The sequence below is a fragment of the Peromyscus californicus genome, unplaced genomic scaffold (genome assembly GCF_007827085.1).
Source record: "Peromyscus californicus insignis strain IS unplaced genomic scaffold, ASM782708v3 Scaffold_10__1_contigs__length_136768540, whole genome shotgun sequence".
Lineage (NCBI taxonomy): Eukaryota > Metazoa > Chordata > Mammalia > Rodentia > Cricetidae > Peromyscus > Peromyscus californicus.
In genome coordinates, this window is record NW_026294391.1 from 105832225 (window position 1) to 105848883 (window position 16659).

At 36.6% G+C, this 16659-nt stretch overlaps 1 protein-coding gene across 5 annotated transcripts in view; it reads right to left on the reverse strand.

Annotated features, from left to right (window-relative positions):
- Tenm1 (teneurin transmembrane protein 1) overlaps window positions 1-16659 on the reverse strand; it is an 820708-nt gene that overhangs the window by 101443 nt on the left and 702606 nt on the right. For all 5 annotated transcript variants that reach the window (XM_052738708.1, XM_052738728.1, XM_052738717.1 and 2 more), the window contains 2 exons: window positions 15633-15882; window positions 4270-4290 (listed from right to left, as the gene is read on the reverse strand). In XM_052738708.1, the coding sequence (XP_052594668.1) occupies window positions 4270-4290; window positions 15633-15882 (271 nt within the window). The remainder of the gene's footprint in view (window positions 1-4269; window positions 4291-15632; window positions 15883-16659) is intronic.

Below are 16659 nucleotides of genomic sequence, written 5' to 3' on the forward strand. Positions count from 1 at the left end.
CTTGGAGGGCTCTGTCAGAGATACACTGTTAAATTTTCAAATTCCCTCTTTGAACTGACCAACATTTCCCTAACACACTTTTCCTTCTGTCAGACACTGATGAAGTTTCACATTTCTCAGATAGAATCATGGCATTCTAGTTTTGTTGTTGTTGTTGCCATGATAAATACCAAGGTGTTGTTGAAGTTGTATCCATTTTATCCATAGTGTCTTCATAATTATTCTGAACACTCACTCCCATAATTAGAGATGTTCTAAAATTTTTTCATGCAGTGAAAAAATTTACTTCATCTTTTCTCACATGTTTTTAGTGTCTTTAACCAGGTAGCTTCTCATGAAGGAAGCTTTCCTTAAACATCTGCATTGGATTATTTGCATAATGCTTAGGGAGAATATATACAAATTAAATGACTTGTTTAGGTATCAGTGTCCCCCAGTCTAATAAACTTGAGAATTAAGCAAGAGATATTCCATTTTCTGTTTATTTCTCATATGTTTAGTGCTAAGAACTCTGCTTAGTACCTACTTGTCTATGCTAGAAGCAAGATGTCATTCTTTTCCAACTCCTTTCTACCATTTCTCACATGTATGGAACATCATGTTCTTGTTTCTTTCTACCTTCTAAATTCTTCTCCAGTATGTTCCCTTTATCTCTGCTGTCATTAGTCCAAATGTACATACTCTCTTTCTTGAGCATTCATTGGTGCCATTTGTATGTTGTGCGTTTATTTCTTAATCCATTAAAATATATCTTCTAAGTACCTGAAATGTGCTCAAGAATTGTGCTACGGTATAAGTAAGCAAGGCATGACTCTCACAAGTCAAGTATTAGTATAGAAAATGTGAGAAGGGAGAGAAATGATCAGAGAAGAGGGATTAATGATGTAGGAACATTTATCACACTGTGTTAGTATTTTTTAATTATTGACTGAAGTCTATGCTTTATTTAGATTCCCTTAGTTTGTTATTTATTGTTATTTTTATTAATCTAAGATCATTTTCCCATTCTAAGACAACAAATTACATTTAGTCATCATATCTTCTTAGGCTCTTCTGGCCATGACATTTTCTTGGACTTTTCTTGCTTTGATGACCCTAACAGTTGTAAGACTACAGGGTACCCCTTTAGCAGAATTTGTCCAATATTTTTTATCAGATAGGAATTGTAGAGATATGGTAGAAAAGTGTCATTTTGATCAAATCACACCTAGGTTGTAAATAATCAACAAAATTTATCACTGATAGACTTGACCTCAATCTTCCGGCAGAGCCATTTTTCCTTACTTCAAAAAACATTCCATGTTGTCCTTCCTGAAGGGAAGTAACTATCCATAGACATGACATAAGGTATCAGGAATTACATCCCACCCACTTGAGAATGGAGCATCATATAAATTATAATTTTTAGATGGGTGGTTTATCTTTTTAATTTATTTAAGAAAGGTATGAGTTTTTATATTAGTATGGGCTCCATAGATATTTATTTTATGCTTGCAGCAAATGAAATCCAATGCTATTTTATGTTGTGTACGTTGTCCCAGTTGCTACCACTAAGAAATCTTTTTGTTGGATTATATGCATCTTTTTCATACATCCATAAATGTTTATTATTATGATTATGATGATGATGTTAAGACTTAATTACTTCTGGCACTGCAAGATTGTTCTATACTCATCTGAAATCTTCCCTTCCCTTATACCACATCCAGCCATTTCTCGAAGAACAATGGCTCCTATTACTTGGGAATGGGATTAAAAAGCAAGAATGGATTGATGGTTCTAAGAACCATGTTTGCATGTACTTCTCTTCCCGAATATATTGTGAGCTGTTTGCAGAGAAAGATTATATCCATCTCTCTGTCCTTAATGTCAAATAGTGCCTGAAAAGGTCAATGTTCATTCACTAAGTGCTGAACTAGAACTGGACTGTATGATGTGAAAGTAAGGCACAAAAAGAGTTCAGGCTTTGGGTGCTTGGCCAAAATGGAGGGGAGAGTGCTGTCAGGAATGAGATCTTTTAAGGATTGACATTCTCTTAATTGCAATTTCTGTCTAAGCATATTTATGTATATTAATAATTATAAAGTTGGCAAATGGTAACTTGAAACTTAGTTTATAGTTTTATACTAGAAGAAAATTGGATTCAATTGGAATAGTTGATTTTTTTCTACTTACCTTCTTTGAGTAAGACAAGTCAGTAGATTCCAGGGATTTCTTCAACCCTGGAACCACCATGGCAGGTGCTGTACATAAATTGTAAAGGACACCACCAGATTCTAAAATTGATTCGGCAGCTTTACCAGCAAAGCATCTCTGTAGCAAAGACTTCTCAAATAGGTGGTTGAGTAAAACTTTTTATGTGTTTAGTTCATTTTTTACTTTCAAAATAATATTTCTCCAACATATATAGATTTTCCTAGAGTAAAGGATGGGTTGCAACCTTTCCTGGAAATAACCTTTAATACTTAGGTAGCCAATTCATGCAGTTTCAAATGAGCCAGATTAATCATGCTTTGCTTAGGTAGGGTCCATGGGCTATTTTTCCAAGAGAAATGTTATTCGCACAAAAGTACTTTGGAATGCATTACATTCATTCATTATTGAATATCTCCAATGTGCCTGTAAGCTAAGTTAGAATTAGTATTCACCTCAAATTTCAGCTGGGGAAACCCAGAAACATAAGGGGCTTGCCCAAGGTCACTAACAGTTCTGTGCCCTTACTAAGATTAGATTAGATCACATATGACTGTGTATGCGAAATGCCAACAGAACACTCTTGATCTGAAAGTGGAAAAGACAACCAGTGTTCTAATATTTTCATGAGTAACTTGTCGTATTTGGTCATCAAGGCTGTTCTTCAACTTTGTGTACTGGCTTTTAGAAAAGGGAATAATCCAACATACCAAATTCAAATTTGATTAATGTTATTTTCTTGACAGAAATATACCCTGTATTGATATGCAATTTCTTACCATTTCACGCCATTTCTCAAGTACACTTCTGCTCCATTGACAGTGTTTTCTTTGTGCTTTCTGAAAATATGCAAACTTGCAGCACTACATTCCTATTTGCTTCACTCCGTCATGACTAAATGTATATCGGTTTGTCAGATGTGAGGATTTCTTTTTGCAATCTAGGTGTTAGACCTACTGTGTCACCTTCTGGTTAGTTTTATACTCAAGCCATTGATGTTCAAGTTAACAGTGATCACTTCATTCATACCAATTAAAATCACATAGATTGTTATAATTATTAATATGCAATAGCTTACCAGTAAGCAAAATGACAATCAACTGAATTTGCTTAAAGAATCAGCTATGCCAAAGTTGCAAGGCTGATTTTGTGCATCAGCATTTGGGAAGAGGCATCTCCCAAATACAATCCATATTCCAAACCCTACTAGTGCTATTCTGATGACAATTGGCAATTGGGAATGGACAAATTCAATTTTCTCCTTTGAAATTTCAGAAATTTTGAAGTTATGACAAGGCTAATGCATAAATGAGTAGAAATCCTCCTCACTAATTTCAGTGCTATGTGGCATTGTCAGTAAATGGTCAATTTGGAGCTTTTCAATTACTTCCTTTGGTGAAAGGAAATAGAACCTATTTAGTTATATCAAAGAAAAAAGATGTTATTAAAGAAAGTTATCAAAGCCAGGCAGTGGTAATACATGCCTTTATTCCCAGCACTCAGGAGGCAGAGGTGGGTGGATCTTTGTGAGTTCGAGGCCAGCCTGATCTACTGAGCAAGTTCCAGGACAGGCTCCAAAGCTACACAGGGAAACCCTGTCTTGAAAAATAAAAAAAAGTTATCAAATGCAAAAAAGCAACTCTCAGTTAAAAAAAGGGAAGGACATTATGGTTACTGTCTTGTAATATAATTGACAACTATATTTTTGAGTCTTGGGAGAAAAATATTTGCAACTTAAAAACATTAAACTGATTTGAACTTATGGACTTATTTGTGATATCACCTTAGGGAAACATAATGAGACTTTTGGCCTTACTTTCTCCTGACATACTGAACTGTCATTTCTCGTTTATCTTATTTTCTTTTCTGAGGGTTCTTTTCCTCCACTAAATTCCTACTGAATGTACTGACCTTCTTTTTTTTGGAATATACTTACCTGCACATAATTTCCAAATTCACTTTTATACTGTTTCTTTAACTTTATTTAAGAAGCAAACATTCCCTATTTGCACATTATTCGAGGGTGGTTTCTTAGGTAAGAGGGTCATTAGGCCGCTTCCTGTGTTATTTGCTTACCTATGTCTGGTATCTCTGTTTCTATGGTGCACAAGGTATCCACGAGTAGCAAGTAAAAACAAATAGAGAGTCATCAGTATCATTCAACAAGAGAAATCTCAGCAGACACATCCATTCCTGACTCAGCTTGTGGCAATTAGAGAGACTACACTGGGATCATTTAGTCAGTGGGAAGCCAAAGTTGACTCATTCCTTCCATGGTTCTCCTTATAAGATGGTGCCAAGGTGGTTACATGTCTTGCTTTGATGGGTAGGTAAAGCTCTAAGACAATAAAAAAAAAGCTTCTTCCTGGCCATATGAATCAGGACTATTGGATTCTAGCCCATGTGCAGTATTCTGGGAGTTCTCCTTTGTCCTACTAAACTAGAATTCTGATACAGGGAAGTAGTGATTGGGGATTTTTATTTTTAATAAATTCAGCTGGCAATTCTGATGCAGAGTTAAGATTTAAGAACCATTGGACTTGTAGCTGAAAAATCAGCTGCTGCAAAGGAACATTCTAAATTTTAGTTGTATATCTCTGACTACTATACAGAAATAGAAAACCATTGCATCTTCCTATTAAGGTATGTATTGGCCACGCACCCCCAACCTCAACTCTAAGCCAGTTATTGGACCTCAGGGATAAGGTAGAGACATCTGTGTGCATAGTCATTGACAACATTTTAAAAAGGTCTCTTAACTTAAAATTATGGGAGCTTTCTCTGCATGCTACAATATTGACCTGCCTGGTAGGATGTGCCCATTGCTGTCATAGTGCTATGACAGTTATGGGGGTAACCAATCGCATTCTGATCAGATACAAGACCTGTTCCACAGGAAGGATGTCATGCCTGATAAAGTAAACTTGGTCAAAGGCCCATGACTAGGGGATCATAGGTCCTAGTGGGGAACCTATGGTTGTTATGTTAAATGGTCATGTCCGCAAACTGCCTTCTAAAGATTTATGTTTATTCCACAGGATGTTCTGCTGTGAATTTTGGTTAGAGAAGGATCTTTCTGCAGTGGGTAGTAGATAATGCAAAGACTCATATCTGGTCAAAGTACCAAGAATAAGTGACTGTTGGTGATCCGCTATGGATGAGTTATTTATACTAATCTCCCTACATCCAAGGCTTAGGGAACATCACAGAAGAATGGGCAAAGAATGACAGAGCTTACGGATGAAGAGAACTGTGAAATGCAGACTTTTGACATGATGTGGCTGCTTTACACATCAACTCACAGCACCTGTGGTTACATGCACAAGACCTGTACAATATCCAGCCAGACATACTTCCAGTACAAATTGGAGAGGGTCCCCTGAGGCCTAGCCTTTGACAGAAGGGCTATTTCCAGTTAATGGTTTCTGGTTGAGGGAGAGTCACTCTTTTCTGGGAACATGGTTGCTAGTGGGTTGCCCATATACCAGTGGATGGCCCCATACATATACATATATGAGCAGCACTAGTTGGACTCAGGAATTATTAACAACAACAACAACAACAACAAAAGGGGGAGCATTAAGTTGGGAGACAGGATTGCGAGCACTAGTGGAAATTGTAAGGAAGTAATGGTAGATGGGCATGACCGAAATAAACTGTATAAATGTATGAAATCTTCCAAGAATTTAAAAAAAATGATGACTTTCCCTTAGACCACAATAGAATGTCCTTAGCATTGAAACTGCTGCATCAAAACAGCTTCAATAAAACATCATGCCCATCAACTATTAAAGCCTTGTGTCTTCCAGCCATCTGTGTTCCAAAGGGCAACTGGGGTGGACAAAACACAATTGTCAGCCACAGAGAAGCAGAACACTCAGTAAGTACTTCATCTAATAGCTTCTTGACACAGGGGATTGCCTTGGATGTTTCACTGGGTGACGTGGTATGATGTTTCTCACATGAGGGGCTCAGTCTGTGTGCAGGCCTGACTTTAGGTCAAGTTTGCCTGGAAATAAAAGGCTATAATCATCTGTGAAATATAGTCATTTTAATTTGAAAATCCTTTTAAATCTGGCCCTTAGGTCACTTTGAAGACATCAAGATAATAAACCTTTTTATAAAAACCAGGAAGTGTTCTTTTTCTTTGAATGTCCAGGAAGAAGAAAAGACACAGAATTATTTTACTTGAAATATTCTGCAAAAATGGATTCAACTCTCTTGAAAAATCATCTTTCCAAGATACTAGCCTGGCCACAGGTCACACCCCATTGGCTCTTCTTTTTCTTTGGCCCATCTCAAAAGGGTAGGTATTCTGTGAGTTGCCACAAAGGTCAACCAGTAAGGAAGCAGAGCTCTGATTAGAAACCTGGTCTCAGGCTTTGTGCCTTTTTCTTTGTCTCTTAGACATTGTTTTTGTGGTCCCTATGAGATGGCTGTTGCAACCGGGTGGGCTCTAATCACTGGAACAAAGTCAACTCTTCTAAAGGAGTCTAGTTGTGAAAACACTAGATGGATCTCATTAAAATGTGATTTCATCCACAACATTTTGTATTTACATGATATAGCAAGAACCATTTGTGTGTCTACAAAGAATTTTCAAATTCTTAGGTGATGGCAAGGAGCAGAGAGGGAGATGGTTTGATTCTCTCGCAGTTGCTTCTGATCCTGCCAATAATGTCATTGTGAATTTGGAAGATGTCCCATATTATGCAGAGCAGCTTCTCTCATTAACATCTCAGAGGGAGGAAGTGAAAATGATGGAATTTATTTCTAGTGTGTGACCTTGTTCTGTCTTGGAATTACTTTTAGTTAAGGATTTAGGATTGAACTACAACCAAAGTGAACCTGCTGTCTAGCTATCAACTGACTACATACTGAGCTGCCAGTGTGTGAATTCTTCACAAGTGCCGAGACCCATCAGTGGGCATTACTACCCAGTAACTGACAGTCTCGAGCCTTGTCATGAGTTAAGAGGAGAAAAGAGTGGAGTCACAACTCCTTTGAGAACAAGGGATATTCCTAATGAGAGGATCTATTTATTAACCCTTGATTTTTTTTCCAGGACAAAGATTATAAAAGGGTCATCTACTCTTCTTTTTGGATTTAAAAGAAACGTATTGAGATGTGATTTTTATGCTATGAACCTACCCCTGTAAAATGTACATTTCAGCAATTTCTAACACATTCATTTATGCAACCCTTATGATCAGCCAATTCAAGAAGAAATTCTGTACCTATTTGACAATTATCATTCCTCTTCCTCTACTTTGTCCCAGGCAACCAAAAGTCTGGATTTTGTTTGTATGGATTTGCTTATTCTGTAATTTCACATAATATGATCATATTGTATTTGTACTTTTATGGCTGTCTTCTTTCATTTTTCTTGTTGTTTTTTAAGATTTTTTTTTGGTGTGGTTAAAGATGGGAAATAGGGGCCAAGCCAACCTTAGAGCAGCTGTTCAGAGTTAGTGTCAGGGGAGCATGAGTGTCTTGCTTGGTGATGCTGCAACCCTGCATGCATTCTTTACTCTATTCTCTGCTTCGTTCCTTATTCCTGACCAGAAGTAACAAACTTCCTACCTTGTTCATCTTTCTGTGTTCTTCTTCTCTTGATGGTTTTGAACTCACATTTGTTTGTTACTGACTTTTTGTTTTAATTTAAAAAAAATTAAAACTTTTTATTGATTCCTTGTGGATTTCACATCATGCATCCTGATCCCACTCATCTCCCTGTCCCCTCATATCTGCTCTCTGCCCTTGCAGCCTCCCCCCTAAAACAAAACAAGATTTAAAAGAAACACCAAATATAAACAAACAAAAAAGGAGAAGAATCTTATCATGGCCCACTGAATCACACAGTTTACTCTTTAGTCCATTCAGCTTTACTTGCACGTGTTCGTTGCCACGAGTCATTGGTCTGGCTTCTGCTACACTGCTGATACTGGGCTCTCACTGGGGGCCCTCTTGGATATCCTGTTGTCCTGTGTATGACTGACTTCTTAGAGCTTTCAACTTCAACAAACGCCATCTCAGACTAACTTCTCCCATGCTCTGTCTCTGTCTCTGACTACTACCAGATCTTGTCTTATATTTTAAAGCCACTGCTAACATATGAGTCGAAACTCAGGTGGGGCATGCCCATCTATTTTATCTATAGGCAATGTTTCTGGTTTTGTAGTTCCAGTTCTGTGAACAAAATGATGGTTTGTGGCAATTTCTCAGCTATTCATAGAATTCTTCAAAACTAAGGTTCTGTTTGATCCTTTTTAAGAGTTTCTATAAATTTCAACACCCCTTGGCATGTTAACTACTTCTAAATAGGTTCTATACCAAGTCTCCTCCATTTCCAACCAATGACAGGAGTCAAGTCCTATAAGTAATGAAAGAAATATTAACCAGTCACTGGAAAAGAAATGGTAAGATCTCTAGAGAAATTTTCATGTCATGTTGACATTTATCAAGTCCAAATTGCTCAAGGTACCAAGATATATTTTCTAGCCTCTTATTTTCTTTTCTCTTTCATTTTTAAGGGAAGGACAAAGTAAATACCTTGAGAATAACTGAATTTTAAAAAAAAATAGAAGCATGAGGGCTTTTATAAAGAATAAATCACTTCTAGTCATGCTTAATGAGTTTTCTAATAGAACTGTAAAATTAGAAGATGAGATGTGAGCAAGAGTACATTACATATTTGAATTCTTACAAAGTACTTGGTAGGGTGTCTTCTCTTTTTACTTATATAATTATCCTTATTAGTTTTACAAAACCAAAAGTGACCCAAGGCTAACCAAGATCAAAGGAGAAAAGAAGCAGTCATAATTGATGAGAAATAGCTGAACTTGAACATATTGGACCCGAAAAAAGAAGCTCAGAAATCTGACAGCTGTTTTCATATTTGTGAACATCTTTCCAATAGAAGAAGGAAGTAATTTCTGTAATTCTTCAGATTCTAGAATTTGCTACTAATAAAGAGACATTTCATGAGGGCAGATTTAAGTTGCTCTTAAAGAAGAAATTCTTTTTTCTTCTCTCTCTTCCTATCACAAATATGTCTAAAGCTGTAGTGGAATTTTCTTGAGAGGTATTTAACTTTCTGGGTATTGAAAACAATAAGGCAAATTATAAATGAAAAAGTGTCAGGCATGTACTGGACACAATATTGTCATGGTTTCTTCTAATAAACATTAAATTCACAGATCTGTGATATCACTTTTCTACTATTAAAATATGCACATACATATTTATGTACATGTATGTACCTATATATGTATACCTTTTTACATGAAAAGCAAATCCACAGGGAAATCAAGACTCAAGCTGTCCTAGAAATGAATATGTCTTTAGAGGTCTTCAGAAAATGTAATTTTGAAACACATGTGTTACAGAAGCTTATAAGTTTCACTTCTTTATTATCTTACTTGAGACTGACTGGAAGAAAGCATTAAGAATCGTATTTGTAGACAAAAGCTACACGAAACTGGGAAGGGGTACTATAGACTTAAATAATAAGAAATAATGTTTCTCTTGGCATATTTGAAGCAACAACAATATCATTGAACTTTTGTTTCTGGTTCTGTTCAGTCAATGAAGAATGACCAGGTCAGGGATGGGTATGGCTGGCAACCAATGAAATGAAGTGGTTATTGAGATCAGAGAAAAGAAAGCTTAGATGCAGATGGTTTGGATTGACTGGGGTAAGGTTGGAAGACTACCAGTCTTTGAATTGCCAAGTGGAATCTGAAATTACTCAATATAGTCAAGTATGGAATAAAAAGATGGAAAAGTGGGAAATACAGGAGGTCATCCACTTGGGACAAGTCTAATGTCCTCACAAAATGTCATCAAACACTGAGCCAAGATGTGTGGATCTCTGTATGAGACACAAAAGTGAATATTTTAATAAAGTTGAATTCAATTTTACAGATAAGGAGGTAGAGGACAGTGATAGAGATATGATAGGATGAAAGGGTAGATTATTGAATCTACTTTTAAAGAGTAACAACTTGTTTAAAATGTCTTATATTGCTATAGATTTTAGTTATTACAAATTTAAAGTTAATTTTGTTATACTGTATGTATATTTCTACTCTTGTTTAAGGTATTATGTTTGTGCAGCTCATTTAAAATTGTAATGTATAATTAAGAAATACAGATTAATAATTACTCATCCATGATAATCAAACTTACAGTCATATTAGTTAAGTTTTCTAGGTATACATAGATATATTTCAGTTATGTAGGTAATCTTCAAACACTTCAAAGACCTACAGAATATAGCATTTAAAATGTTTTAAAAAGTTAGACTTTTCTGGACAGTGAGACATGTTTGCTCCTGGCAGCACCAATTACTTCGAGGAGGATGATGGGCATCGAAGACACTCCACATGGAATTTGTTTTCTTTATGGCAAAAGTTAGTCATTTGGGCAAAAAACTGCTTTTGCCTGGACTGCTTGACAGTATGTTCTATAAACTGGACATATAGGACCCATAGGAAAATGACCACTGAATTTGCCAAAACAAGGTGAAATGGTCCTTCAGATTCCTGCTTCACAGAGGAGACTGCCTGACATTCTGCAGAACATAGGGAAAAGTGACTGAGAGACTAGGCCTATAGGCTGAAAATGGATGCTCCAACATTGCAGAGGAACTTTGGGTGACTGTCCAGGTAGCCAGCTGCTGTGGATATCGCTCTGTTTAAATAAACACTGATTGGCCAGTGGCCAGGCAGGAAGTATAGGCGGGACTAACAGAGAGGAGAATTAAGGGAACAGGAAGAAGGAGGGAGACACTGCCAGCCACCGCCAGGACAAGCAACATGTAAAGATGCCGGTAAGCCACGAGCCACGTGGCAAGGTATAGATTTATAGAAATGGGTTAATTTAAGCTGTAAGAACAGGTAGCAAGAAGCCTGCCACGGCCATACAGTTTGTAAGCAATATAAGCATCTGAGTGATTATTTTATACATGGGTTGTGGGACTGCGGGACTTGGTGGGACCCAGAGAGAAAAGCTCTCCAGCAACAGCCAGCTGTCTCTGTCAAAGCACTTCCTGTTTACTTAGGTAATATTTGATCCTTCTGGGGTCTTTGATGGAGTTGAAGACTAGACATTTGTAATTATAGTTTTCCTTAGTTACAGTGAAAGATAAATTAGATATGAAACTTTAGGCTCACAACTCTAGGATAGATGGTAGAATATTTTCTTTAATTTTTCCAAATACAAATAGACTAGATATTATAACTGTAACTCTTGCTTGATAACTGTTTGTTATACATAATTTTACTACATTAAAGCTAAAACTTTCCTTTTTGATTATATAGAAAAGGAGAAGTGCTATGGAATGTCTTTCTGTATGCTGTGAATATATGTTGTTCCCACTGGTTAATAAATAAACTGCTTTGGCCTATAGCTTAGAGGCAGGCAGGAAATCCAAGGAGAGAGACAGGAAAGAGGTGGGGTCTGGGGAGACGCCAGCCTGCTGCCCAAGGAACAACATGCCAGCAGTCCGGTAAGACATGGAACACGTGGTGAAACATAGATTAATAGAAATGGGTTAATTTAAGATATAAGAGCTAGCTAGAAAGAAGCCTGACCCATAGACCATACAGTTTGTAAATAATATAAGCCTCTGTGTGTTTACTTGGGACCAAATGGCTATGGGACACAGGTAGGAGAGATTTTTTTCCAACCACAGGATTGGGCATGACTGGAGAACCTTCCAGCTTTAGGACAAGAGTAAATTATATAATGTGTAATCTGAAAGAGTCAATATTTAGGAGGGTTCTCTGCCTTTTTCTGTAATAACCCATTCACAGCATTGCTCATGCACTCACAATTTTGAATATAACAAACAAAATGATTGTATCAGTCTATATTTCCAAGGAAACAAATTATTCAATGAGGTAAAATAACTGAATTAACTGATCTTAACAACAGCAACAAAACTGGCACAAAGTGAAGTTTCTATTTAAACACAGTACAATTCAATAAGTATTTTTGTTCTAAAAGTAGGTAGGCCTCACTAAAAAAAAATTATTTCTTCCTAGAAAGTTTATGTCGTGGAAAGTTATAGCAAATACATAAAGCCACCAATTGTATGCAGATGATTTGATTTATATATATAGGCTACTGAGCAGTATAGATTTTTTTAAAAAGTGGTGTTTTTGTGAGACTCCTAATAGTGGGGAGTAGGTGTTTCTCTGACTCTTTTGTCTGATCTTGAGACTTTTTTCCTCCTATTGGTTTGCTTTGGACTTATTTTATTGTATCCTGTTTTGTTCTGTTTGGTGATTGTCTCTTGGAGGCCTGCTCTTTTCTGAAGAGGATATGGATTGCAAGTAGATCTGGTGGAGAGATGAGGTGTGTGTATGTGTGGGGGGGCTAGGAAAGGAAATTATGGTTGGGATGTGTTGTATGAGAGAAGAGAATCTATTTTTAACAAAAAGTGAGTCTTATAAGAACTGCATTGGTTTCTGTGTAAATACGACAGTTAATGTGTGCTGACATGAACTGATTTGGTGGTTTTGGTTATAGTCAAATAGGGAGTTATTCCATATTATATACTTAACTATCCTGTTTCTATGATGGCCAACACTCAGAGGAGTGTTAGAATTGAGAAGGACACAAAAAATCTGTCTCCTTGAACTTAATTTAGATGGAGCTATTAACCATGACTCTATGACATGGCTTCATTACAGAAATGGTTGCTGGCAGGCTGCTGGCAGCACGGAGGTTAAAGGAGGGAAAAATATGACCTGTTAAAATATGGGAAAATTTTGGGTGGTGTATTCTTTCTGTGGAGAGAGCACTTAGCTTGAAATAGGTTCTCTGAGAAATCTGAGTCAGACAAAAACTGTTAAGAAATCCTGAAGGATCATATCTCAGAAAAGCCAAATAGAGTGATAGGCTAAGTGAGAAAACTTGAGTGTGTGACTTCACATATGTGCATGCCTCTGTACTTGAAGGTGCATGACAAGGAGTTGTGGGGTGAATACAGGAATGAAGAATAATTGCAGGCTTTGGACAGTACTTTAAATGAGCAGAAATGAAACGTATTTTATGCCAGTAGAAATCACTTTGTAATTCGAGGTCAAGTTATTTTAATTTATATGTGAAATGACTTTGTGTCAAAGGCCACAGGGTATTTTGTACTAAAATGTAAATTTGTGAATTGTTGAGAATCTTTAACTGTGAATTTCATCAATGAAAGGCAATTGTTCCACCTTAAATTTACCTTAGGTAAATTTACAGTCAAATTACAAAGGAAAGGACTGAATTCAGTAGGGGTTTCCTTCTATTAATATTTTTTTGTTTTGTTTTTATAGACTTTACTACCTTTCCTTTAATGAGGAAGCCATGTAGGTATTACATATGTGGGCTTTTACAGGGTTAACTAGACCAGCTCAGTAAGACCAGGACTTTTTACTACCTGACAGCCTATATGTTGAATGAATTGCTCAGTGCTTCCATTCACGTTTGGCATCATGTCGATAAAACGCCCCTAGGATTATGAAAACATATGTAGGATGTTGTATAAATAGCTTTCAAATCCAGGTATGCACCTAACTTAGATTTCTTGTTGACTTTCTACTGGTGCCTAAAGAGATATACTACAAGAAATGACAAATCTCCATGAGGTCTGACATTGTGAGGCCCATGAATACTTGATTAGGTTAGGGTGGTATGAATTAGTGCCCCTCTAGACTTTTTTGGATGTGCTTTGTCTTTACAAAGTCTTAACTTCATAGTCTATTTTTTATTAGCCAAGGGATTTAGCAGCTTTCTTCCATATGACAGCATTTGCAATTATAATTAAGAAATGTATTAAAACTAGAGTGAATTAATGTGGAAAATGGATGGTGGCTTGGGACTACATTTCCCAAACTAGGTGTGAAAGAATAACTCAGATTGAGAAAAGGGAGGCGGATTCCAAAACAAGAATGAAAATGTGAAAACATTCGAGGAATGCCCATGTAAAGTCAAACTTTCATCATAGTGAACATAAGTGATGAATGAAAACAATGCATCTCAATAGACCTTTGTACAGTCCATTACTTCATGACGTGTTTGTACAGTCCATTACTTCATGATGCGTTGGCTCTGTCAGTCACTATTTTTGATGTCACTGAGGGGATTCCCAAAGCAAAAATTATTGTATGAAATATTCAAAAGATGACAACAAAATCCTATTGGAATCTAGAAATCTTAGCCTCAATTTCCAGAGTCATGTGTTATGGATAAATCTGCCATAACCGATTAGAAGGAAATCCTTGCCAATTTCCTCAAGGGTGAAGCAGCAGTTTTAATCCCTGATGGGATAGGAATGGATGCTGTCTTTTTCGTGAACTCCAGAGGACATATAGTTTGTCTTATAGCCACAGAAAGGGAAGTAATAAGCTGATTAAGCCATGGTTGATTTAGTTGTAATATTTATGTAACTTTAGGATATAGCAGAGCAAAAAGGTATGAATTCTTTACAAAAGGTATTAACATTCTTTATACTCTGAAGAAAATACTTAGAACAGAGGAAGAAAATCTAAAGATGGATGCTTTAATCATCACTGAATTGCTCTTTCAAAGGTAGAAAGTGTCTTCTTACTTCCTTGTGATGCCACGAGAAAACAGACTTCAATGTTCTTCTATATTAAATGACTTCAAAAGACTGAAAAGCCCTTTTAAACCTGGTGATACTGCTACCAGCAACAATGGAACAGGTAGCTTTTATTAGCTTGACAGTGGCCAGCACTAAGTAACTTATGTCAGCACTTGGAAGTACTGAGATCCACTTAATAGCCATGCAGACAGAGGGAGCCTCACGTTCAGGTATGGCAATACTTCCGGACTCCTCAAATCAGTGATTAAAGGTTCCTTTAAACAGGTGAAGTGGGCTTGTGACCATTACTCCTATCCATCCACATTTTGAAAATGATGTTTTTTAAATCATATTTTCACTATTTAAAACAGTTTTTGAATTTAACTATATTTTGGGGTTTTTAATTGAAATAGAATTACATCATTTTCCCTCTTCCCTTTCCTCTGTCCAGCCCTTTTCTGCTGCTGTCCCTGGAACCCCTCTTATATTCCCTCCCACTCTCAAGCTAACAGCCTCTGTCATATATATGTATGTATATATAAGTGTATATAGTATATATATGTATGTATATAAGTGTATATACTATATATATGTTCATGTATGTCTATGCATACATACATGCAATACAACTGTCTGAGTCCATTTTTTTATATGTGTGCATGTGGTTTCGGGGTAACAGGACAACAAATAGGGGAGAGATTCCCCCATAATCAGTTAGTGCTTGAACATGGAAAAGTGCATTTTATGCTTTTGTTGGCAATCATTTGTCTCTTCACATGATCTTATTTTTGTTTTTTTTTTTCCTTTATCAGTCAAGCAAATACAGAGATGAGAAAAAACTTACCTTAATTCCAAAATGCTAACGGAATTTCCCGAAGGAAATATTCGCCTTACAAAATTGAAGTCACCAACATACACACTACCATCAGGGCCAGAAGCTAAAGCAACAGGCGCAAAGAGTTTGTTGTTGTGGGCTGGGCCATTGCAGTTAGTGCAGGCTACACTCCTTTGGTGACCATTACCCATTATGGTGGATATGACTGGAGGCTGCTGGGAAATGAACATGTTTTCCCCATTTCCTTTATGTATGATTCCTAGACACAAGCAAGAAAGAGAAAGAGAACAGAAATTAGAAAAGTATTTGCCAAAAATTGTTTTCTCTCAGAGTTCAAAACAGAAGGGAGCTTAGGCCTAACAGGAGAATCTGAGGGTGAATCGCATTACTATTAATTTTGTTCAAGTGTATAGCCATAGCATATAGTGGTACAACACTTTTCCTCAGTTTGTCTTTCTATGAAGTAAGGAAATGCAAAGAGTCTCTTTAATACTGATTCCAAATTCTATAATAAATTACTTGATAGCTAACTTTTAATGGTCCCCCATTTACTTAGCTCTGTGGATTCTATGTGACTAGTTTTTCATTTCTGGTTGGCTTTCTTGATGACTTGCTCACATCTACCTGACTCCACTTTATCCTCATTAAACAACTGATTCAGGAAAAGAGACTCTCCATTCATTTTAATATTCACCTAAGTAAAAACACAATCAAGATGGTAATGTGCTTTTATGAAAAGGAAAGAAATCCTCCTGCTATAATGCCCTTCAAAGATATACAAAAGGGACTTGAATTTTCCACTCTTTTGGACCATATCTCACTATCGTCACTGCAAAAACTAGAGATATCGACTTATGAAGATGCTTTTCAATCATTCTGTTTGGGTAATTACATTTATACCTGTAACTTTGACTCTCATCTCTGTTTGCTGAAACTTTCTCTTGTTTGGAGTCCTTACCTAACATGCACTTTCTTACTGGGCCTCCTTACCTAGATGCTCTGTAGCTACCTTCAGTTGAAAAAAGGTTGGGATTGA